Source organism: Oncorhynchus clarkii, chromosome 17, assembly GCF_045791955.1.
Source record: "Oncorhynchus clarkii lewisi isolate Uvic-CL-2024 chromosome 17, UVic_Ocla_1.0, whole genome shotgun sequence".
NCBI classification, from domain to species: domain Eukaryota; kingdom Metazoa; phylum Chordata; class Actinopteri; order Salmoniformes; family Salmonidae; genus Oncorhynchus; species Oncorhynchus clarkii.
Window position 1 is genome coordinate 84,006,502 of NC_092163.1, and position 25,439 is coordinate 84,031,940.

The 25,439-nt window shown below is 46.6% G+C and overlaps 1 protein-coding gene and 1 pseudogene across 1 annotated transcript; one reads left to right on the plus strand and one right to left on the minus strand.

Annotated features, from left to right (window-relative positions):
• Positions 1-7,433: 7,433 nt before the first annotated feature.
• LOC139371472 (BTB/POZ domain-containing protein KCTD6-like) lies at positions 7,434-24,791 on the minus strand (annotated as a pseudogene).
• LOC139369526 (spidroin-2-like) lies at positions 8,143-12,944 on the plus strand. The gene is made up of 2 exons (XM_071108767.1): positions 8,143-8,157; positions 10,641-12,944. Exons 1-2 carry the CDS (start codon positions 8,143-8,145, stop codon positions 12,942-12,944), a joined length of 2,319 nt encoding a protein of 772 aa, XP_070964868.1.
• Positions 24,792-25,439: the final 648 nt, after the last annotated feature.

A 25,439-nucleotide genomic window follows, 5' to 3' on the forward strand; every position in this document is an offset into this window, starting at 1 on the left:
AATTATTGCCCAATCGTTTCGTTTTGAACAGAACCACAATTTTTTTGTTCTGTTCCTGTGTTTCTGACCAACAAAATAAAGTTCTGAACCGGATCTAACCCCCCAAAAGTAGTGGTTTATATTGCTCCTTTCTGTTCCTTTTTTAACCTGTGAAATCAACCAATTTGTACCTTTAGCTCATTAAATGACTTCACCAATCAGCGCAGATGGAGCAGGCAAGCTAGTTGTTCTCATGAATGATGGACAGAGAAGTGTAGCTTATGTTGCAAAATGTGACATACATTTTACAGGTGGGGAGAGAGCAAGAGAGAGGGTTGAGGAGCTGGCTTGAAGCGCTAAGCATTTTATTACAAGCATTATCTGAATTAGGTCCATAGAATTATACCTAGGACGAGAGGCTTCTATGAAGGAATCTTGAATATCCTTTGAGCTAGTGTTGCACATGGGGATGTGTGAAACTTACTCCTCAGCCTAAAATGTCCCCACTTGTGCCAGTGTATAGCTCACTTTTCGAATTGCACCAACTGGTAAGACACTTCAGGAAGGCAGTCATGTGTGCTAGCAAGGCAGAGGTCCCAAGTTTGTGCTAGGTCTGGGCCAAATCGGGAGAAAGTGGTACTTGCTAAGCAAGCAGTGGTTGCATCTCCGCCCAGGCAATAGCTCGGCATCTGACTGTAAGGCACTACCCGGGTAGTGCGTCAGATGCTGTGCAGAACATCACAGGGGCCAAGCTTCCTGACATCCAGGACCTATATACTAGGCGATGTCAGAGGAAGGCCCAAAAAATGGTCATAGACTGTTCTCTCTGCTACGGGGCGGTACCGGAGCACCAAGTCTAGGAACAAAAGGCTCCTTAACAGCTTCTACCCCCAAGCCATAAGACTGCTGAACAATTCATCAAATGGCCATCGGGACTGTTTACATTGACCCTCCCCCCACTGCACATTATCTATGCACAGTCACTTTACAACTGACCTCGACTAACCTGTACCGCCACAGATTGGCTCAGTACCGATACCCCCTGCATATAGCCTTGTTATTTTTATGCAATTTTCTTGTTACTTTTTATTTTATATATATATATATATATATTTTTTTTTGCTTTAGTTTATTTAGTAAATCTTTTCTTAACTGTATTTCTTGAATATTGCATTGTTGGTTAAGGGCTTGTAAGTCAGCATTTCACAGTAAGGTTTACACCTGTTGTATTCGGAGCAAGTCCTTCACAGTGGTGCAATGACCTGGATCTACAGCTGGGGGGCACTGTTGAGTACATTTGAGTAGTGACTGTAGCACATGGGGATGTGTGAAACTTACTTCTCAGCCTGAAATGTCCCAACTTGCGCCAGCAAATAGCTAGCTGTTCGTGTGGCACCGACTGGTAAGTTTGGGCCGAATCGGGAGGAAGTTGTACTGCTAAGCGAGCAGTGTGACGTCCCTTAAACTAGCAAGCTAACAAGCTTGAGTTTCAGAGCGGCACCAGAATTAAAAACACATCTTACCTTAGTGTAATGAATAAATCCATTGTGAAACGTGATAACTAGGTTTAGAGTATCCTTCAATAGTTAAAAATAAGTGAATTCGATGTTCTCTAGCTAATAAAACACCTCTTTCCCTATCTTCTCACACTTCAAACGTCAGTACAGTAACCTATGGTAACGTCAGTTCAGTACAGTAGCCTATGGTAACGTCAGTACAGTAGCCTACGGTAACGTCAGTACAGCAACCTATGGTAACGTCAGTACAGTAGTCTATGGTAACGTCAGTACAGTAAGCTACGGTAACGTCAGTACAGTAAGATACGGTAACGTCAGTACAGTAACCTACGGTAACGTCAGAACAGTAACCTATGGTAGCGTCAGTACAGTAACCTATGGTAACGTCAGTACAGTAGCCTACGGTAACGTCAGTACAGTAGCCTACGGTAACGTCAGTACAGTAGCCTACGGTAACGTCAGTACAGCAACCTATGGTAACGTCTGTACAGTAAGCTACGGTAACGTCAGTACAGTAAGATACGGTAACGTCAGTACATTAACCTACGGTAACGTCAGGTCAGTACAGTAGCCTATGGTAACGTCAGTACAGCAACCTATGGTAACGTCAGTACAGCAGCCTATGGTAACATCAGTACAGTAGCCTATGGTAACGTCAGTACAGTAGCCTATGGTAACGGCAGTAAAGTAACCTATGGTAGCGTCAGTACAGTAACCTATGGTAGCGTCAGTACAGTAACCTACGGTAACGGCAGTACAGTAATCTATGGTAGCGTCAGTACAGTAACCTATGGTAACGTCAGTACAGTAACCTATGGTAACGTCAGGTCAGTACAGTAACCTATGGTAACGTCAGTACAGTAACCTATGGTAACGTCAGTACAGTAACCTATGGTAACGTCAGTACAGTAACCTATGGTAACGTCAGGTCAGTACAGTAACCTATGGTAACGTCAGTACAGTAACCTATGGTAACGTCAGTACAGTAACCTATGGTAACGTCAGTACAGTAACCTATGGTAACATCAGGTCAGTACAGTAACCTATGGTAACGTCAGTAGAGTAACCTATGGTAACGTCAGTAGAGTAACCTATGGTAATGTCAGTAGAGTAACCTATGGTAATGTCAGTAGAGTAACCTATGGTAGCGTCAGTAGAGTAACCTACGGTAAAGTCAGTACAGTAACCTATGGTAACGTCAGTAGAGTAACCTACGGTAACGTCAGTACAGTAACCTATGGTAGCGTCAGTAGAGTAACCTATGGTAGCGTCAGTACAGTAACCTATGGTAACGTCAGTACAGTAACCTATGGTAGCGTCAGTAGAGTAACCTATGGTAACATCAGGTCAGTACAGTAACCTATGGTAACATCAGGTCAGTACAGTAACCTATGGTAACGTCAGTAGAGTAACCTTTGGTAACATCAGGTCAGTACAGTAACCTATGGTAACGTCAGTAGAGTAACCTATGGTAACATCAGGTCAGTAGAGTAACCTATGGTAACGTCAGTAGAGTAACCTATGCTTCGGATGGGGGAGTGGCAGGTAGCCTAAACACTCACAAACACCGGCAGATTTTCAGCTTGCAGGTGTAACAGTATAACTTTAAACCGTCCCCTCGCCCATACCCGGGCGCGAACCAGGGACCCTCTGCACACATCAGTCACCCACGAAGCATCGTTACCCATCGCTCCACAAAAGCCGTGGCCTTTGCAGAGCAAGGGGAACTACTACTTCAAGGTCTCAGAGCAAGTGACGTCACCGATTGAAACGCTATTTAGCGCACACCACAAAAGGGCTTTATTACAGGCAGAAATACTCCTCAGTTTCATCAGCTGTCCCGTTGGCTGGTCTCAGACGATCCTGCATGTGAAGAAGCCAGATGTGGAGGTCCTGGGCTGGTCTACAGCTGTGAGGCCGGTTGGACGTACTGCCAAATTCTCTAAAACGATGGAGGCAGTTTATGGCAGAGAAATTAACATTCAATTCTCTGGCAACAGCTCTGGTAGACATTCCTGCTGTCAGCATGCCAATTGCACAAAAAGTTGATACTGTAAGTGTTTTACAGTATAGAATAATGGTACAGGATTTATAAACATATCTTGTCTGATAAATGAACAAGCCTACAGTCTATAGTCAGATAACATACAGTATCTAGTCTGATAAATGAACAAGTCTATAGCCAGATAACATACAGTATCTAGTCTGATAAATGAACAAGTCTACAGTCTATAGCCAGATAACATACAGTATCTAGTCTGATAAATGAACAAGTCTATAGTCTATAGCCAGATAACATACAGTATCTAGTCTGATAAATGAACAAGTCTATAGCCAGATAACATACAGTATCTAGTCTGATAAATGAACAAGCCTACAGTCTATAGCCAGATAACATACAGTATCTAGTCTGATAAATGAACAAGCCTACAGTCTATAGCCAGATAACATACAGTATCTAGTCTGATAAATGAACAAGTCTACAGTCTATAGCCAGATAACATACAGGCCAACTCATTCTGTTCTTCTGAAATACATTTTCTTCATATAGTGTTTCTTTAGACCTGCCTAAAATAAATGAGTTTATTGTGATGGTGTTTAAACAGGTGATTTATTAGACTTCAAAATGTAGATATTCCAAAGGTGCATCATCAGCTTGAATGGAGGCCTGGAGATGATCAACATGTTTATGTTCATTAACGGTTACCGTGAGACCGGCAGTCTTCTGCTTGACCTTAACCCTGACAGAATATAACTGCCACAGCCCTTAGGTCCCCAACACATGACCTTAACCCTGACAGAATATAACTGCCACAGCCCTTAGGTCCCCAACACATGACCTTAACCCTGACAGAATATAACTGCCACAGCCCTTAGGTCCCCAACACATGACCTTAACCCTGACAGAATATAACTGCCACAGCCCTAGTCCGACGCACCGGTTTGTATCAAAAACTGCAATGCTGCCTGGTTTTTCTAGTGTATATCAAGAATGGTCCACCACCCAAAGGACATCCAGCCAACTTAACACGACTGTGGGAAGCATTGGAGTCAACATGGACCAGCATCCCTGTGGAACGCTCGACACCTTGTAGAGTCCAATGCCCCAACGAATTGAGGCTGTTCGGAGGGCAAAAGGGGGTGTAACTCAACAGTGTTTCTTAAGTGATCAACTTCAATTTATAAAGGCAGGTCCCAAATCGTGGACTCGATCCAATGCGGGTTACAGCGCCAGCGACCAAAACTTTGAAACCGTTGTTCGGTTAAATAAAAGAGGGGGGGGATTTCACAACGTATCGTTGTGGCCCATCATTTCACAACGTATCGTTGTGCCCCATCATTTCACAACGTATCGTTGTGCCCCATCATTTCACAACGTATCGCTGTGCCCCATCATTTCACAACGTATCGTTGTGCCCCATCATTTCACAACGTATCGTTGTACCCCATCATTTCACAACGTGCCGTTGTGCCCCATCATTTCACAACGTGCCGTTGTGCCCCATCATTTCACAACGTATCGTTGTGCCCCATCATTTCACAACGTATCGTTGTGCCCCATCATTTCACAACGTATCGTTGTACCCCATCATTTCACAACGTGCCGTTGTACCCCATCATTTCACAACGTATCGTTGTGGCCCATCATTTCACAACGTATCGTTGTGCCCCATCATTTCACAACGTGCCGTTGTACCCCATCATTTCACAACGTGCCGTTGTACCCCATCATTTCACAACGTATCGTTGTGCCCCATCATTTCACAACGTATCATTGTGCCCCATCATTTCACAACGTATCGTTTTGCCCCATCATTTCACAACGTATCGTTGTGCCCCATCATTTCACAACGTATCGTTGTGCCCCATCATTTCACAACGTATCGTTGTGCCCCATCATTTCACAACGTATCGTTGTGCCCCATCATTTCACAACGTGCCGTTGTACCCCATCATTTCACAACGTATCGTTGTACCCCATCATTTCACAACGTATCAATGTGCCCCATCATTTCACAACGTATCGTTGTGCCCCATCATTTCACAACGTATCGTTGTGCCCCATCATTTCACAACGTATCGTTGTACCCCATCATTTCACAACGTATCGTTGTGCCCCATCATTTCACAACGTATCGTTGTGCCCCATCATTGATTGATTATGATCAGGGTTACAACCAGGGTGATTATGATCAGGGTTACAACCAGGGTTGTTTATGACCAGGGTTACAGCCAGGATGATTATGACCAGGGTTACAACCAGGGTGATTAAGACCAGGGTTGATTATGACCAGGGTTACAGCCAGGGTTACAGCCAGGGTGATTATGACCAGGGTTACAACCAGGGTGATTATGACCAGGGTTACAACCAGGGTGATTAAGACCAGGGTTGATTATGACCAGGGTTACAGCCAGGATGATTATGACCAGGGTTACAACCAGGGTGATTAAGACCAGGGTTGATTATGACCAGGGTTACAGCCAGGGTTACAGCCAGGGTGATTATGACCAGGGTTACAACCAGGGTGATTAAGACCAGGGTTATAGCCAGGGTTACAGCCAGGGTTGATTATGACCAGGGTGATTATGACCAGAGTTACAGCCAGGGTGATTATGACCAGGGTTACAGCCAGGGTTGATTATGACCAGGGTTACAGCCAGGGTTGATTATGACCAGGGTTACAGCTAGGGGTGATTATGACCAGGGTTACAGCCAGGGTTGATTATGACCAGGGTTACAGCCAGGGTTGATTATGACCAGGGTTACAGCCAGGGTTGATTATGACCAGGGTTACAGCCAGGGGTGATTATGACCAGGGTTACAGCCAGGGTTGATTATGACCAGGGTTACAGCCAGGGTGATTATGACCTGAGTTACAATCAGGGGTGATTATGACCAGGGTTACAGCCAGGGTTGATTATGACCAGGGTTACAGCCAGGGTTGATTATGACCAGGGTTACAGCCAGGGTTGATTATGACCAGGGTTACAGCCAGGGTTGATTATGACCAGGGTTACAGCCAGGGTTGATTATGACCAGGGTTACAGCCAGGGTTGATTATGACCAGGGTTACAGCAAGGGTTGATTATGACAAGGGTTACAACCAGGGTTGTTTATGACCAGGGTTACAGCCAGGATGATTATGACCAGGGTTACAACCAGGGTGATTAAGACCAGGGTTGATTATGACCAGGGTTACAGCCAGGGTTACAGCCAGGGTGATTATGACCAGGGTTACAACCAGGGTGATTAAGACCAGGGTTATAGCCAGGGTTACAGCCAGGGTTGATTATGACCAGGGTGATTATGACCAGAGTTACAGCCAGGGTGATTATGACCAGGGTTACAGCCAGGGTTGATTATGACCAGGGTTACAGCCAGGGTTGATTATGACCAGGGTTACAGCCAGGGGTGATTATGACCAGGGTTACAGCCAGGGTTGATTATGACCAGGGTTACAGCCAGGGGTGATTATGACCAGGGTTACAGCCAGGGTTGATTATGACCAGGGTTACAGCCAGGGTGATTATGACCTGAGTTACAATCAGGGGTGATTATGACCAGGGTTACAGCCAGGGTTGATTATGACCAGGGTTACAGCCAGGGTTGATTATGACCAGGGTTACAGCCAGGGTTGATTATGACCAGGGTTACAGCCAGGGTTGATTATGACCAGGGTTACAGCCAGGGTTGATTATGACCAGGGTTACAGCCAGGGTTGATTATGACCAGGGTTACAGCCAGGGTTGATTATGACCAGGGTTACAGCCAGGGTTGATTATGACCAGGGTTACAGCCAGGGTTGATTATGACCAGGGTTACAGCCAGGGTTGATTATGACCAGGGTTACAGCCAGAGTTGATTATGACCAGGGTTACAGCCAGGGTTGATTATGACCAGGGTTACAGCCAGGGTTGATTATGACCAGGGTTGATTATGACCAGGCGTATAGCCAGGGAGTAAGTACAAGGAGTTGATGTCCACTCAGCAATAAATGAACCTCAAATAATCCTGGTCAGTCGTCGACCTTGCGAGCCAGCCGGCAGAAAGTCCTGCGGTGCTCCACTGTGTTCTCGTTGGCCCTCTCACTCATCTGGTGGACCCTGGTGTTTCTGAAGCCCTGTTTGGAGATACAGTCCAACAGGAACACTCTCAGAGACACCTCCTGGTGATCGTCACACGGAGCAAAAGGTGAAGGACACCTGGAAGTCACTGGAATAGTGTTTGATCCACTTGGTGAAGCTGTTACACACCCTCTCCAGTAGGGAGTGGACTTTGGTGGTGATGGTGAGCTGGGTGACGGTGACGACGGCAACAGGGTTGGAGTACTTGGACAGCTTCCTGGTTGACGAGAGCTCCACCACCTCCTCAAAAGGTGTCCGGGGGGGTAGAGGGGTTTAGTGTCGGTGAGAGACTGCATCAACGGCTCGATCTGGTAGAAGTCTGCCTCCGAAGAAGAAGAAGGATATTACTTTAATGTCAAGACAAAGATACTGAAATGTTTATTTATTTTATCTTAACACCCACGAGAAACACACTAAGAGGATAATCCCCTGCTGGCTCAGATTTGAACCGGCAACCCTCCAGTTGCAGGCCCACCGCTCTAACCCCTAGGACACCTTACGCAGCAGATCCATCTCCGTGATGTCACAGGGCAGGGTGAGCTCTGAGGTGCGTAGGAGGTTGAGGACGTAGCGGAAGAGGGACCCATCTCTGTCGATGAAGTAGTGTCCCTGTCAAATCAAAGATGGTCATATTCCCATATCACGCAGACATACCGGTATGTACAGTGCATTCAGAAAGTATTCAGAACCCTTGACTTTTTCCACATTTTGTACATTACTGCCTTATTATAAAATGAATTAAAGAATATTTTCCCCCTCATCAATCATGCAGTGGGGAGGTTGTCTCAGCGGCAGGTACTGGGAGACTAGTCAGGATCAAGGGAAAGATAAACGGAACAAAGTACAGAGAGATCCTTGATGAAAAGCACTCTGGAGCAGGTTAAGAATGGGGAGAAGGTTCACCTTCAAACAGGACAACGACCCTAAGCACACAGCCAAAACACAGGAGTGGCTTCGGGACAAGTCTCTGAATGTCCTTGAGTGGCCCAGCCAGACCCTGGACTTAAACCCGATCGAACATCTCTGGAGAGACCTGAAAATAGCTGTGCAGCAACGGTCCCCATCTAACCTGACCGAGCTTGAGAGGATCTGCAGAGAAGAATGGGAGAAACTCCCCAAATACAGGTGTGCCAACTAAGCTTGTAGTGTCATACCCAAGAAGACTTGAGGCTGTAGTCGCTGCTGAAGGTGCTTCAACAAAGTACTGAGTAAAGGGTCTGAATACTTATGTAAATATGATATCAGTTATTTATTTTAATACATTTGCACAATTTTAAAAACAAACAACAGTTTTTGCTTTGTCATTCTGGGGTATTGTAGGTAGATTAATGAGGGGGAAAAACTATTTAATCTATTTTAGAATAAGGCTGTCACGTAACAAAATGTGGAACATTTTCCAAATGCACTGCATACCTACAGAACTGTGGCAAAGTACCTGAGCGTCGTGTGTGGTGGATGAAGTCCCTGTGGAACATGGCCCCCTAGCATGGAGTCAGGGTAGCGCTGCAGGGTGGACTGGGACGTGGTGTACAGACAGCCACCCACGTTGAGGGTCATCGGGTCAGTCATCTATAGACAGAGACAAACACATTACAGTGCCTACAGAAAGTATTCCTTGACTTAATCCACATTCTGGTGTTACAGTCTATTATTAAATTACACTTTGGATGCTGTATCAATACACCCAGTCAATATGAAAATACAGGCGTCCTTCCTAACTCAGTTGCCGGAGAGGAAGGAAACCGCTCAAGGTTTTCACCATGAGGCCAATGGTGACTTTAAATCAGGTACAGAGTTTAATGGCTGTGATTGGAGAAAACTGAGGATGGATCAACAACATGGTAGTTACTCCACAATACTAACCTAATAGACAGAGTGAAAAGAAGGAAGCTTGTACATAATAAAAATATTCCAAAACATGCGTCCTGTTTGCAACGAGGCACTAAAGTAATACTGCATCAAATGTGGCAAAGCAATTACCTTTTTGTCCTGAATACTAAGTGTTATGTTTGGGGTAAACCCAATACAACACATCACTGAGTACCGCTCTCCATATTTTCAAGCATAGTGGTGGCTGCATCATGTTATGGGTATGCATGAAGTCGTTAAGGACTAGGGAGTTTTTCAGGAAAAAAAAATTAACGGAATGGAGCTAAGCACAGGCAAAATCCTAGAGGAAAACCTGATTCAGTCTGCTTTCCATCAGACACTGGGAGATGAATTCACCTTTCAGCAGGACAATAATTTAAACCACAAGGCCAAATCTACACTGGGGTTGCTTACCAAGAAGACAGCGGATGTTTCTGAATGGCCGAATTACAGTTCGGACTTAAATCTAGTTGAAAATCTATGGCAAGGCCGGAAAATTGTTGCCTAGCAATAATCAACAACATATTTGACAGAGCTTAAAACAATAAATGGGCAAATGTTGTACAATCTGTGTGGAAAGCTCTTACAGACTTACCAGAAAGACAGCAGTAACTGCAGATTTTTCTACAAAATATTGACTCAGGGGTGTGAATAGAAATGAGACATTTCTGTTCTTCATTTTCAATACATTTGTAAACATTTCTAAAAACATGTTTTCACTTCATCGTAAGTTATTGTGTGTTGATGGGTGAGAAAAATAATACATTTTAAATTCAGGCTGTAACAACAAAACGTGGATTAAGTCAAGTGGTGTGAATACTTTCTGAAGGCTCTGTACCAATCAAGGGGTGTGAATACCTTCTGAAGGCTCTGTACCAATCAAGGGGTGTGAATACCTTCTGAAGGCTCTGTATCAGTCAAGGGGTGTGAATACCTTCTGAAGGCTCTGTACGAGTCAAGGGGTGTGAATACCTTCTGAAGGCTCTGTACGAGTCAAGGGGTGTGAATACCTTCTGAAGGCTCTGTACCAGTCAAGGGGTGTGAATACCTTCTGAAGGCTCTGTACCAGTCAAGGGGTGTGAATACCTTCTGAAGGCTCTGTACCAGTCAAGGGGTGTGAATACCTTCTGAAGGCTCTGCACCGTCTAGTCTGGCCCAAGGCCCGTCTGTACCGTCCAGTCTGGCCCAGGGCCCGTCCAGTCTGGCCCGTCTGTACCGTCCAGCCTGGCCCAGGGCCAGCCTGTACCGTCCAGCCTGGCCCAGGGCCCGCCTGTACCGTCCAGCCTGGCCCAGGGCCCGCCTGTACCGTCCAGCCTGGCCCAGGGCCCGTCTGTACCGTCCAGTCTGGCCCAGGGCCCGTCCAGTCTGGAACAGGGCCCGTCCAGTCTGGCCCAGGGCCCGTCCAGTCTGGCCCAGGGCCCGTCCAGTCTGGCCCAGGGCCCGTCTGTACCGTCCAGTCTGGCCCGGGGCCCGTCTGTACCGTCCAGTCTGGCCCGGGGCCCGCCTGTACCGTCCAGCCTGGCCCGGGGCCCGCCTGTACCGTCCAGCCTGGCCCGGGGCCCGCCTGTACCGTCCAGCCGGGCCCAGGGCCAGCCTGTACCGTCCAGCCTGGCCCAGGGCCCGCCTGTACCGTCCAGCCTGGCCCAGGGCCCGCCTGTACCGTCCAGCCTGGCCCAGGGCCCGCCTGTACCGTCCAGCCTGGCCCAGGGCCCGCCTGTACCGTCCAGCCTGGCCCAGGGCCCGCCTGTACCGTCCAGCCTGGCCCAGGGCCCGCCTGTACCGTCCAGCCTGGCCCAGGGCCCGTCTCTACCGTTCAGTCTGGCCCAGGGCCCGTCCAGTCTGGCCCAGGGCCCGTCAAGCCTGGCCCAGGGCCCGTCTGTACCGTCCAGTCTGGCCCAAGGCCCTTCTGTACCGTCCAGTCTGGCCCAAGGCCCGTCCAGTCTGGCCCAAGGCCCGTCCGCACCGTCCAGCCTGGCCCAGGGCCCGTCCGCACCGTCCAGCCTGGCCCAGGGCCCGCCCGCACCGTCCAGCCTGGCCCAGGGCCCGCCCGCACCGTCCAGCCTGGCCCAGGGCCCGCCCGCACCGTCCAGCCTGGCCCAGGGCCCGCCCGCACCGTCCAGCCTGGCCCAGGGCCCGCCCGCACCGTCCAGCCTGGCCCAGGGCCCGTCCGCACCGTCCAGCCTGGCCCAGGGCCCGTCCGCACCGTCCAGCCTGGCCCAGGGCCCGTCCGCACCGTCCAGTCTGGCCCAGGGCCCGTCCGCACCGTCCAGTCTGGCCCAGGGCCCAACCAGCCTGGCCCAGGGCCCAACCAGCCTGGCCCAGGGCCCGCCCAGCCTGGCCCAGGGCCCGCCCAGCCTGGCCCAGGGCCCGCCCAGCCTGGCCCAGGGCCCGTCCAGTCTGGCCCAGGGCCCGCCCGCACCGTCCAGCCTGGCCCAGGGCCCGCCCGCACCGTCCAGCCTGGCCCAGGGCCCGCCCGCACCGTCCAGCCTGGCCCAGGGCCCGGCCGCACCGTCCAGCCTGGCCCAGGGCCCGCCCGCACCGTCCAGCCTGGCCCAGGGCCCGCCCGCACCGTCCAGCCTGGCCCAGGGCCCGCTCGCACCGTCCAGCCTGGCCCAGGGCCCGTCCGCACCGTCCAGTCTGGCCCAGGGCCCGTCCAGTCTGGCCCAGGGCCCGTCCAGTCTGGCCCAGGGCCCGTCCAGTCTGGCCCAGGGCCCGTCCAGTCTGGCCCAGGGCCCGTCCAGCCTGGCCCAGGGCCCGTCCAGCCTGGCCCAGGGCCCGTCCAGCCTGGCCCAGGGCCCGCCCGCACCGTCCAGCCTGGCCCAGGGCCCGCCCGCACCGTCCAGCCTGGCCCAGGGCCCGCCCGCACCGTCCAGCCTGGCCCAGGGCCCGCCCGCACCGTCCAGCCTGGCCCAGGGCCCGCCCGCACCGTCCAGCCTGGCCCAGGGCCCGCCCGCACCGTCCAGCCTGGCCCAGGGCCCGCTCGCACCGTCCAGCCTGGCCCAGGGCCCGCTCGCACCGTCCAGCCTGGCCCAGGGCCCGCTCGCACCGTCCAGCCTGGCCCAGGGCCCGTCCGCACCGTCCAGCCTGGCCCAGGGCCCGTCCGCACCGTCCAGTCTGGCCCAGGGCCCGTCTGTACCGTCTAGCCTGGCCCAGGGCCCGTCTGTTCCGTCTAGCCTGGCCCAGGGCCCGTCTCTACCGTCCAGTCTGGCCCAGGGCCCGTCTAGTCTGGCCCAGGGCCCGTCTGTACCGTCCAGCCTGGCCCAGGGCCCGCCTGTACCGTCTAGCCTGGCCCAAGGCCCGTCTGTACCGTCTAGCCTGGCCCAGGGCCCGTCCAGCCTGGCCCAGGGCCCGTCTGTACCGTCTAGTCTGGCCCAAGGCCTGTTTGTACTGTCTTGCCAACTGGATCATATATGTTATAGAAGCCAACTGTTAGACCTACTCATCATCACATGACAGCACTAACAGATCTGGGATCAGGCTACCACTGACCTGTCCTAGCAGATCTGGGATCAGGCTACCACTGACCTGTCCTAACTGCTGTAGCCGATTTCGTCACATTTCACCTCCTTCATAAGACTATTCGCCTATTCCTCTTTGATTTAGAAGATACTGTTGCACAAACAACATGCTGATTTAAGCCTCCACCAGTACTGGTATCAGGCTGTATTAGCTAGCTACATAGCCAGCTAACTAGCAATTAGCATTAGTGGCTAACACGATTTAGCTTAACATGCTAAGAAAATACAAACTAGCTGTTTGCAGATGTAATAAACACAAACTAATATTCTAATTATAGGATGTTTGTCAATTTATATTAAGATGAAAGTGGAAACAACAACGTCATCAACATTGTTGCATTGACCATTCAGACTGAACACAAGTGTCTCGAGGTCAAGCAACAACAAACGAGCTCCTTGAGTGACGGGGGAGGGGGGTCTGTGTGGAAAGCAGTAAAATATAGATTTGGAGTTAGATAACCTTGGATTTTTTTTGGCAGGGACATGTACAGGATTCTACCCTCCACAGCATAACCTTCGCTCCAGATCAAAACATGCAACCTGTTTTTGGACGGAATTACCTGGAAGGCCCAAGCTATACAGCAAATGCTCTGGCAAACCAACAGAAAACACCATCCAACCTGGAACTGAGTGAGTAATGTTTAGTCTGAAGCTATATTTTAATATTCAAAAGCCATGAATACATTACAATTATATATTTTACTTTATGAGGACTGAATGCTGAGTTGGACTACCAAGCCTGCTAGGACAAGGAGATACAACTTCAACTAGCACTGACGTGTCAGATGAGAGGTGTCAGAGACCTTTAGCCCAACAATGGCAGGAGAATCCAACCGGCTACCCCAAACCAAATGCAGAGGGCTTTGAAGCTGCCTCCCACTGTTCAGAGGTAATTAAAATACAGTACCCTCAGTATGTAAAAAATGGCAAGAAGGCAAGAAAAGAGTACAAAATGGAGCTCCTTATGGAAAAATCAAGACACTTTTTGCTGACTATTTTAAAAATGGGAACATCAGCAGACCTATGCCCCTCCTGCCCACCCCATGCCCCCCACTCCCACAAAGAGGGCCCAAACATGGAAGTCACACACAAATTATGCTAATTTGGTATAGAGCAGACCTAACTCACTCCAATAAATTAATAAAAATAGGAACATTTTACATTTGACTAGAAATTCAAAAGGAAATTAACAGAGAAAAATGTCCTCCTGTGTGCTACCTATATCCCCACACTAGAATCCCGATATTTTAATGAAGACAGCTTCTCCATCCTGGAGGGGGAAATCAATCATTTCCAGGTCCAGGGACATGTACTAGTCTGTGGTGACCTAAAATACCAGAACCAGACAAGAACCTGACACCCTCAGCACACAGGGGGACAAACACCTGCCTGGAGGTAACAGCATTCCCTCCCCCATATGCCCCCCTAGACACAACATAACCAACAAAAACAGGTCACAACTCCGTCGCACACTGGGTCTGTACATAGTCAACGGTAGGCTTCGAGGGGACTCCTATGGTAGGTACACCTATAGCTCATCTCTTGGCAGTAGTACTGTAGACTACTTTATCACTGACCTCAACCCAGAGTTTCTCAGAGCGTTCACAGTCAGCCCACTGACACCCCGATCAGATCACAGCAAAATCAGTCTACTTGAACAGAGCAGTACTCAATCATGAGGCATCAAAGCCAAAGGAACTGAGTAACATTAAGAAATGCTATAGATGGAAGGAAAGTAGTGTGGAAACCTAATAAAAAAACAATTAGGCAACAACAAATTCAATCCCTTTTAGACAATTTCCTGGGTAAAACGTTCCACTGTAATAGTGAAGGTGTAAACTTGGCAGTAGAAAATCTAAACAGCATATTTGACCTCTCAGCTTCCCGATAAAATAAAAAAAAATCAAACAGAAAACCGAAGAAAAATGAACAACAATGACAAATGATTGATGAAGAATGCAAAAACCTAAGAAAGAAATTGAGAAACCTGCCCAACCAAAAAAATTGAGGCCCAGAAAACCTGAGCCTTCACTATGGTGAATGACTAAAACAATACAGAAATACACTACGGAAAAAGAAGGAACATCACGTCAGAAATCAGCTCAATGTAATTGAAGAATCCATAGACTCTAACCACTTCTGGGAAAATTGGAAAAAACTTTTAAAAAAATGAAGAATTATGTATCCAAAATGGAAATGTATGGGCAAACCACTTTTCCAATCTTTTTGGCTCTATAACAATGAACAAACAGCAAAAACATGTACATGATCAAATACAAATCTTAGAATAAACTATTAAAGACTATCAGAACCCACTGGATTCTCCAATTACGTTGAATGAACTACAGGACAACATACAAACCCTCCAACCCAAAAAGGACTGTGGTGTTGATGGTATCAATGAAATTATGAAATACAGACCACAAATTCCAACTGGCTATACTTAAACTCTTTAACATCATCCTTAGCTCTGGCATCTAACCCAATATTTGAAACCAAGGACTGATCACCCTAATCCACAAAAGTGGAGGCAAATTTGACCATAATAACTACCGTGGGATATGCGTCAACAGTAACCTTGGAAATTCCTCTGCATTATCATTAACCGCAGACTCGTACATATTCTCAATGAAAACAATGTACTGAGCAAAAGTCAAATTGTCTTTTTACCAAATGATCGTACGACAGACCACGTATTCACCCTGCACACCCTAACTGGCAAACAAAGGCAAAGTCTTCTCATGCTTTGTTGATTTAAAAAAAATCCTTAGACTTAATTTTGCATGAGGGTCTGCTATACAAATTGATGGAAAGTGGTGTGGGGGGTAAAACATACGACATAAAATCCATGTACACAAACAACAAGTGTGCGGTTAAAATTGGCCAAAAAAAATAAAAAAATAATTCTCACAGGGCCGTGGGGTGAAACAGGGATGCAGCTTAAGCCCCACCCTCTTCAACATATATATCAATGAATTGGCGAGAGCACTAGGAACAGTCTGCAGCACCCGGGCTCACCCTACTAGAATCTGAAGTCAAATGTCTACTGATGATCTGGTGCTTCTGTCCCCAACCAAGGAGGGCCTACAGCAGCACCTAGATCTTCTGCACAGATTCTGCCAGACCTGGGCCCTGGCAGTAAATCTCAGTAAGACCAAAATAATGGTGTTCCAAAAAAGGTCCGGTTGTCAGGACCACAAATACAAATTCCATTTTAGACACAGTTGCCCTAGAGCACACAAAAAAACGATACATACCTCGACCTAAACATCAGCACAACAGGTAACTTCCACAAAGCTGTGAACGAACTGAGAGACACAGCAAGAAGGGCCTTCTATGCCATCAAAAGGAACATAAAAGTAGACATACCAATTAGGATCTGGCTAAAAATACTGGAATCAGTTACAGAACCCATTGCCCTTTCTGGTTGTGAGGTCTGGGGTCCGCTCACCAACCAAGAATTCACAAAAAAAAAAAAGAGGGACAAACATCGAATTGAGACTCTGCACACAGAATTCTGTAAAAATATCCTCTGTGTACAACGTAAAACACCAAATAATGCATGCAGAGCAGAATTAAGCCGATACCCGCTAATTATCAAAACACAGAAAATTATACAACCACCTACAGGAAGCGATTCCCAAACAAAGCCATCACCTACAGAGAGATGAACCTGGAGAAGAGTCCCCTAAGCAAGCTGGTCCTGGGGCTCTGTTCACAAACACAAACACACCCTACAGAGCCCAAGGACAGCAACACAATTAGACCCAACCAAATCATGATAAAACAAAAAGATAATTACCTGACACATTGGAAAGAATTAACAAAAAACAAAGCAAACTAGAATGCTATTTGGCCCTAAACAGAGAGTACACAGTGGCAGAATACCTGTCCACTGATTGACCCAAACTTAAGGAAAGCTTTAACTATGTACAGAGTCAGTGAGCATAGCCTTGCTATTGAGAAAGGCTGCCGTAGGCAGACCTGGCTCTCAAGAGAAGACAGTCTGTGCACACTGCCCACAAAATGAGGTGAAAATGCACTTCCTAACCTCCTGCCAAATGTATGACCATATTAGAGACACATATTTCCCTTAAATTACACAGAACCACAAAGAATTCAAAAACAAACCCGATTTTGATAAACTCCCATATCTACTGGGTGAAATTCCACCTTGTTCCATCACAGCAGCACGATGTGACCTGTTGCCACAAGAAAAGGGCAACCAGTGAAGAACAAACATCATTGTAAATACAACCCATATTTATGTTATTTATTTTCCCTTTTGTACATCGTTACAACCCTGTATATATATATATATATATATATATATATATATATATATATATATATATATATATATACACACATATGACATTTGTAATGTCTTTATTCTTTTGCAACTTATGTGACTAATGTTTACTGTTCATTTTTATTGTTTATTTCACTTTTGTATATTATTTAGTTCACTTGATTTTTCAATGTTAACATATGTTTACCATGTCAATAAAACCCCTTGAATTGAGAGAGAGGGATGACTCAAGTAGCGGACTAAACTATACAAATGGAAGTTAAACACGCCGTATCACATTTAACAAACCAAATACTGTTATAAAAGATCAGGTAAAAACCCAAACCGGTCCGTGCATCAATACCGGTATATAGTCAAATACAGTATACCACTCAGCCATGAGAGTATCACATTCATGCACCAATTTAATTCATTTCATTTGGGCTAGATCAAAAGTGGTGGCTAGAAATGATCCACACACAGAGCCTTCAGAAAGTATTCACACCCCTTGACTGGTACAGAGCCTTCAGAAGGTATTCACACCCCTTGACTGATACAGAGCCTTCAGAAGGTATTCACACCCCTTGACTGGTACAGAGCCTTCAGAAGGTATTCACACCCCTTGACTGGTACAGAGCCTTCAGAAGGTATTCACACCCCTTGACTGATACAGAGCCTTCAGAAAGTATTCACACCCCTTGACTGGTACAGAGCCTTCAGAAGGTATTCACACCCCTTGACTGATACAGAGCCTTCAGAAAGTATTCACACCCCTTGACTGGTACAGAGCCTTCAGAAGGTATTCACACCCCTTGACTGGTACAGAGCCTTCAGAAGGTATTCACACCCCTTGACTTATTCCACATTTTGTGTCACAGCCTGAATTCAACATTTATTAAATTGATGTTTCTTACCCATCTACACACAATACACCATAATGACAAAGTTAAAACAGGTTTTTAGAAATGTTTGCTAATTTATCAGTTTATTATTGTTACAGTCGTATATCGTTCTCATTCTCAGAGTGGACACGTTGTTTGCAGAGCTCAAAACCTATCCTACACTTGTGAGAAACAAGTTTTGGTTTATTTCCATTCCATTTACGAGATGTAAATCTATTTATTGTGATTTTTTTGGAGCGCTCATGTCAATATTTGAGTAAAGACACGCACCTGATTACTCATATAGAAGTAGGCCTAGGCTAGCTGGCCTGCGCGCAAATGAAGGCCTATAAATGGGGATGTCCGATAGTATTTCTGATGGTCTTAACTTACCACCACTAATGAGCTGTGGAGCTTCTCAAATTACTATTTATTTCTTCACCTCAAAACAAGTATTTTTTTTATCCATTGAGAGTGACAATAGTTCCTCAATGTTTTTGAAAAATATTTCCAGCTCTCGGTTGCCACTCGGGATGAAATGGAAAAATGTCACTGATCCAGCCATAAAATACCTGAGGACTTCTGAGCGCTTGCACAAATAGCCTACAGCGGTGTCTGTTCCGAGCTCACTGTGGCCCAGAATATTTTACACAAGCTTAGGCTGGACCCAGTTAATAGTTCATACAAGCTTAGGCTGGACCCAGTTAATAGTTCATACAAGCTTAGGCTGGACCCAGTTAATAGTTCATACAAGCTTAGGCTGGACCCAGTTAATAGTTCATACAAGCTTAGGCTGGACCCAGTTAATAGTTCATACAAGCTTAGGCTGGACCCAGTTAATAGTTCATACAAGCTTAGGCTGGACCCAGTTAATAGTTCATACAAGCTTATGCTGGACCCAGTTAATAGTTCATACAATGTTTCACATTTGTTGTAGAGATGCCATGCCTAGCCAATGTGATTCACAGGATATTATTACAATTTTTTTTAAATTAGGATATTTTCTACCTGTAAGCTGTTATGTTTTTATTTGTTGGCTTTATGTAGGCTCTTTTTACATCTTTGGCTATGGAAGTTATTTTTAGATTGGTATCATTGTCATTTAGATATAATTTAGATGAACCACATGACAATGATTTTAAGATACAAAAGAATATTATAAATTAAATGAAACTGTTCCACGAAAAGGTGCTTATGAAAATCATAACTGGCCTGCAGATCGGGTTGAAATGGTAATATAACTTGGCAGTCCGAATGGAAAAGGCTGCCCCTGACACAGTCTATTACCAGCAACTACAGGAGTATAATGGCTGAATCTGCCAAGACCAGCAGCTGGAGAAGGGTCTTCTTCAGGATAGGCTCTCTCTGTTTCCCTCGAGTCATGTATGTCTTAAATATTTTATCAAACAGTGAGCGTAAAGCATCAGACAAGCTCAGTACATATAGTTGATTTGATTAAAACACAGTGTCTATATGGAAAAACACACGTTTTAACATTTCAACCAATCGATTGGTAAAAATAAAAAAATGTTAAAAAAGGGGCAACTCTCGGTTGCTCAAGATTTTATTTTAACCGGGGACTGCCCTATGAGACTCTCACGAACATGAGCAGGGGACTGCCCTATGAGACTCTCACGAACATGAGCAGGGGACTGCCCTATGAGACTCTCACGAACATGAGCAGGGGACTGCCCTATGAGACTCTCACGAACATGAGCAGGGGACTGCCCTATGAGACTCTCACGAACATGAGCAGGGGACTGCCCTATGAGACTCTCACGAACATGAGTCGGGGACTGCCCTATGAGACTCTCACGAACATGAGCAGGGGACTGCCCTATGAGACTCTCACGAACATGAGCAGGGGACTGCCCTATGAGACTCTCACGAACATGAGCAGAGGACTGCCCTATGAGACTCTCACGAACATGAGTCGGGGACTGCCCTATGAGACTCTCACGAACATGAGCAGGGGACTGCCCTATGAGACTCTCACGAACATGAGCAGGGGACTGCCCTATGAGACTCTCACGAACACGAGCAGGGGACTGCCCTATGAGACTCTCACGAACATGAGCAGGGGACTGCTCTATGAGACTCATGAACATGAGCAGGGGACTGCCCTACAAGACTCTCACGAACATGAGCAGGGGACTGCCCTACGAGACTCTCACGAACATGAGCAGGGGACTGCCCTACGAGACTCTCACGAACATGAGCAGGGGACTGCCCTACGAGACTCTCACGAACATGAGCAGGGGACTGCCCTATGAGACTCGCATGAACATGAGCAGGGGACTGCCCTATGAGACTCTCACGAACATGAGCAGGGGACTGCCCTACGAGACTCTCACGAACATGAGCCGGGGACTGCCCTACGAGACTCTCACGAACATGAGCAGGGGACTGCCCTATGAGACTCATGAACATGAGCAGGGGACTGCCCTATGAGACTCTCATGAACATGAGCAGGGGACTGCCCTACGAGACTCTCACGAACATGAGCCGGGGACTGCCCTACGAGACTCTCACGAACATGAGCAGGGGACTGCCCTACGAGACTCTCACGAACATGAGCAGGGGACTGCCCTATGAGACTCGCATGAACATGAGCAGGGGACTGCCCTATGAGACTCTCACGAACATGAGCAGGGGACTGCCCTACGAGACTCTCACGAACATGAGCCGGGGACTGCCCTACGAGACTCTCACGAACATGAGCCGGGGACTGCCCTACGAGACTCTCACGAACATGAGCAGGGGACTGCCCTATGAGACTCATGAACATGAGCAGGGGACTGCCCTATGAGACTCTCATGAACATGAGCAGGGGACTGCCCTACGAGACTCTCACGAACATGAGCCGGGGACTGCCCTACGAGACTCTCACGAACATGAGCCGGGGACTGCCCTACGAGACTCTCACGAACATGAGCCGGGGACTGCCCTACGAGACTCTCACGAACATGAGCCGGGGACTGCCCTACGAGACTCTCACGAACATGAGCCGGGGACTGCCCTACGAGACTCTCACGAACATGAGCAGGGGACTGCCCTATGAGACTCATGAACATGAGCAGGGGACTGCCCTATGAGACTCATGAACATGAGCAGGGGACTGCCCTATGAGACTCGCATGAACATGAGCAGGGGACTGCCCTATGAGACTCTCACGAACATGAGCAGGGGACTGCCCTACGAGACTCTCACGAACATGAGCCGGGGACTGCCCTACGAGACTCTCACGAACATGAGCCGGGGACTGCCCTACGAGACTCTCACGAACATGAGCAGGGGACTGCCCTATGAGACTCATGAACATGAGCAGGGGACTGCCCTATGAGACTCTCATGAACATGAGCAGGGGACTGCCCTATGAGACTCATGAACATGAGCAGGGGACTGCCCTACGAGACTCTCACGAACATGAGCCGGGGACTGCCCTATGAGACTAATGAACATGAGTCAGGGACTGCCCTATGAGACTAATGAACATGAGTCAGGGACTGCCCTATGAGACTAATGAACATGAGTCAGGGACTGCCCTATGAGACTAACGAACATGAGTCAGGGACTGCCCTATGAGACTAATGAACATGAGTCAGGAACTGCCCTATGAGACTAACGAACATGAGTCAGGGACTGCCCTATGAGACTAATGAACATGAGTCAGGGACTGCCCTATGAGACTAATGAACATGAGTCAGGGACTGCCCTATGAGACTAATGAACATGAGTCAGGGACTGCCCTATGAGACTAATGAACATGAGTCAGGGACTGCCCTATGAGACTAACGAACATTTGTCTCCGTTTTGCTCTACGCCCTCCTCAAGCTCGCGGGACTCGTCTCTAGTTGGTACCGCCGATCTGCCAACTTGTGTCTGTCGCGTCCCAACAGTTTGGACTACAAACTAATGTGACCCCTCTGTGGAAAGGTGAGACGCTGTAGGATGCCCACAAGACTCGTCTGAAGGTAGCCTGGCACCAGTTTATTTTTTTAAGAATGGAAGTGTGTGTATGTATGTATATATGAGTAATTTAGTGCCAAAAAAATGTTAAATATGGGGGGATAATATTCTGATCTTATATCTCTCAAAAGAAAAGGTCTGACACTTTAAAACACAAACTTCCTTTAGATAGATTTTTTGACTATTTTTCCCCATGTATGAATCTGTTTTTCCAATGTGTTTCTATGGGCTAATAGCAGTAAGGCCATATTTAATGTTTCATCAAGCATTTGTCCTATACCTAAAAAAAGGGACCTAAAATTCCACGTTAGCTTAGAACGTTTTCATGATGAAAAAAAATGACTTGAGAAATACTGCACCAAACATCTTAGGGCGTAAAATTGAGCTCTAAGATATATGACAAAAACGTCAAAATGTATGATTTCTTGAGGAAGTGTATACTGGCTACGGTGTCTCAAAATTGATAAATTAAATTTGGGGGTAAAAAGCCAACTCGGCTCCTGCATCAATTTAATCAGATGGCTCATTCATCACAAAGCCCACTGATTTTGCCAACTACTTTAATGACTTTTTCATTGGCAGTTACTTATGGCTGATATGCCAGCAACAAACACTGACACTACACATCCAAGTATATCTGACCAAATTATGAAAGACAAGAATTGTACTTTTGAATTCCGTAAAGTCTGTGTGGAAAAGGTGAAAAAAGTACTGTCTATTAACAATGACAAGCCACCGGGGTCTGACAATATGGATGGATAATTACTGAGGATAATAGCGGACGATATTGACACTCCAATTTGTCAGATCTTCAATTTAAGCCTACTAGAGAGTGTGTGCCCTCAGGCCTGGAGGGCAGTTAGTCATTCCGCTACCCAAGAATAGTAAAGCCCCCTTTACTAGCTGAAACAGCCAACCTTTAGCAAACTCATTTCCGCTGCTTGGGCACCTACAATTTTCTATGGAGTCGAAGTCTACGCCTCTTCGTCAGGTGATTGGTCAAGAGAAGAGATTCTTCAATAAAATCTTTGTTGTCATTCAACGAGAGAACTTGTTCTCATGCACACACAAAAAAAAAATGATTAAAAAAAAAATACTGTCACCAAACATCTTAGTTAGATGTCAAAATGCGCGACTAACATCTCTTCGGCAGAAACGTCAAAATGAATGACATTTCTTGAGTTACCTTAGATTGATTCAGACTATTTCAAGAAAGTGAATACTGGCTACGGCGTCTCAAAATAGACAAACGGTACTAATTGACGCCTTTTCCCCTTGTATTTCAAGTATGCTTTTGGGGGAATCCCCGCGGACATATTTGTCGTTGGTCCAACGATTGGCCAAACAAGGGAAGTCCGCAACGTAAGCCCCTCAAACCTCGTTTTTAATCGAGTTTACAATTATTTTCACTTCGGGGCCTGAAATAACCCATAATTCAATTCGCGATGATTGTACATCCGCTAAGAAAAGTCGGCCAAAACGTAAAACCTCAATATGGAGAAGTTAACATACAAGTCTAAGTACAAACAAATGTAAATACATTTGAAATTGTGCTACTAATGCACATTATGGCACAAACACGTCTCGTAAAAGTATTTGTGTATTTGTTTGGTTAGTTTTTGGAAATTGTAGAACTAAAACATGTTCCTTCTTCAGAAGTTCCAGCTAGGCAGGCTAACATTAGCTAATTCATTTTCTAGCTATCATACAGTAGGCCAATATTCATTATTATATATTTAATGTAAGTAGACATGCAATCACAAGTGACCTTAGCGCAAATAAACCCACAAACTACCGGTGGCTGAAAACACAATCATTGCGGTACAAACGAGTGACGAATTTCCAGACAAGGGCGGTCCACTTACAATTCCTCCCTTCCTCGCCCTGCAAGTGTGTACTCATCAAATGTCATCAGAAGTGGCCACCTAATTTGAGGGTGTGGCTTTTAGGTGTTTGGAATTCAGACAAAGTCTTAAGGGAATATAAGAGCACTTTCGTTCGGGTCAGGTAGACGAACTGAAGCATGCCGACTCATTTAGTCCATTATAGGGATAATAACTAGCCAGCCTTGCTTATTATCACAGGTTACTAGTTAGCTAGCTAAACTCCCATAGCAAAAATAGCAAAAGCGAATTATTTACAGACCATAGTAGGTCATGTTTTAAGCGTAGTAACGTTAACTAGCTGGCTACATCCATGATTGGATGCTGGGATACAAACAGTAGGGGATGTTAGCCAGTTAGCATTGGTTAGCCAGTTAACATTATCTAAATGAAACAAATACTAGTTAGTTGCACAATAGCTAACTGTGCGATCGCCCTTTCCAATAAACATTGTATCATGAACTAGGTTTATGAGATAAATTTACCCAACCTGTTTGCGATGTTGCATTTGTTCCTCTGTAGCTAAATAAGATGGGATCCATGTTGAAGCAGTGAGTTGGTCAGTCGGACATTTTAAACCATGGCACCAATATCAAAGAGGATGTTTCAGTGTGGCTCCGCTACCTGCGCCACAAATAGCGTGACTAGACAACCAACAAACCAACCAACCATCAACAACATTGTCGCTAACTAACAACTTCCACCTGGATGGTCTTCTGTGGGGAGTTAGTCTGAGCACCAGTCTGTCTGTATGCTGTCAGAGAGGAAGAGGCGAAGCGAGAGGTTTTACTCCGACACAAATATACACAGGGTCGTTAAAATATGTCCACGAATATAAGGCCACGAAGTGTGAGAGGAGGTGGAGGGGGGGGGGGGTTGTTGTCATTGCTCATTTGTTACGTGAGGCTTATTTGATCGAATTAAAGTTTCATAATGATTAAGTTGTTACGAATGCACTGATAATAGTGGACACACATGTGGCCTTCCGGCAACTTTGGAGAAAAACAATTTACGTTATATTGGAGTTGTGCCCGTTGTCATAAGGGATATCACCAGTTTTAGCATTGCCATTGAGCGCTTCCTTATTTTTAAAGTAGTCAACTGGGTGGGTTTTCATGCGTTGGGAGCGATCAGCCAATGAAGAAAATTAACTACTTTAAAATGTTGTCACAGACGTTAAAATAACAAAGACACAAAGATCAGTCCTGTATCTCAATGGTCTGTGGTTCACAGCGTATCTGCCGTTTCATTGGATAGAATGGTCCCACCTGATCTCGGCTCCTCCCGCCTGCCTTCCATCTTTGAGGACATGTATTTCCATTGTTTACAGCAGTCACTCGAATAGCTTGTCAATATAATAGGCTGGTAATAAACGCCATTGTGAAGCAGGCAAGAATAACAAAGTA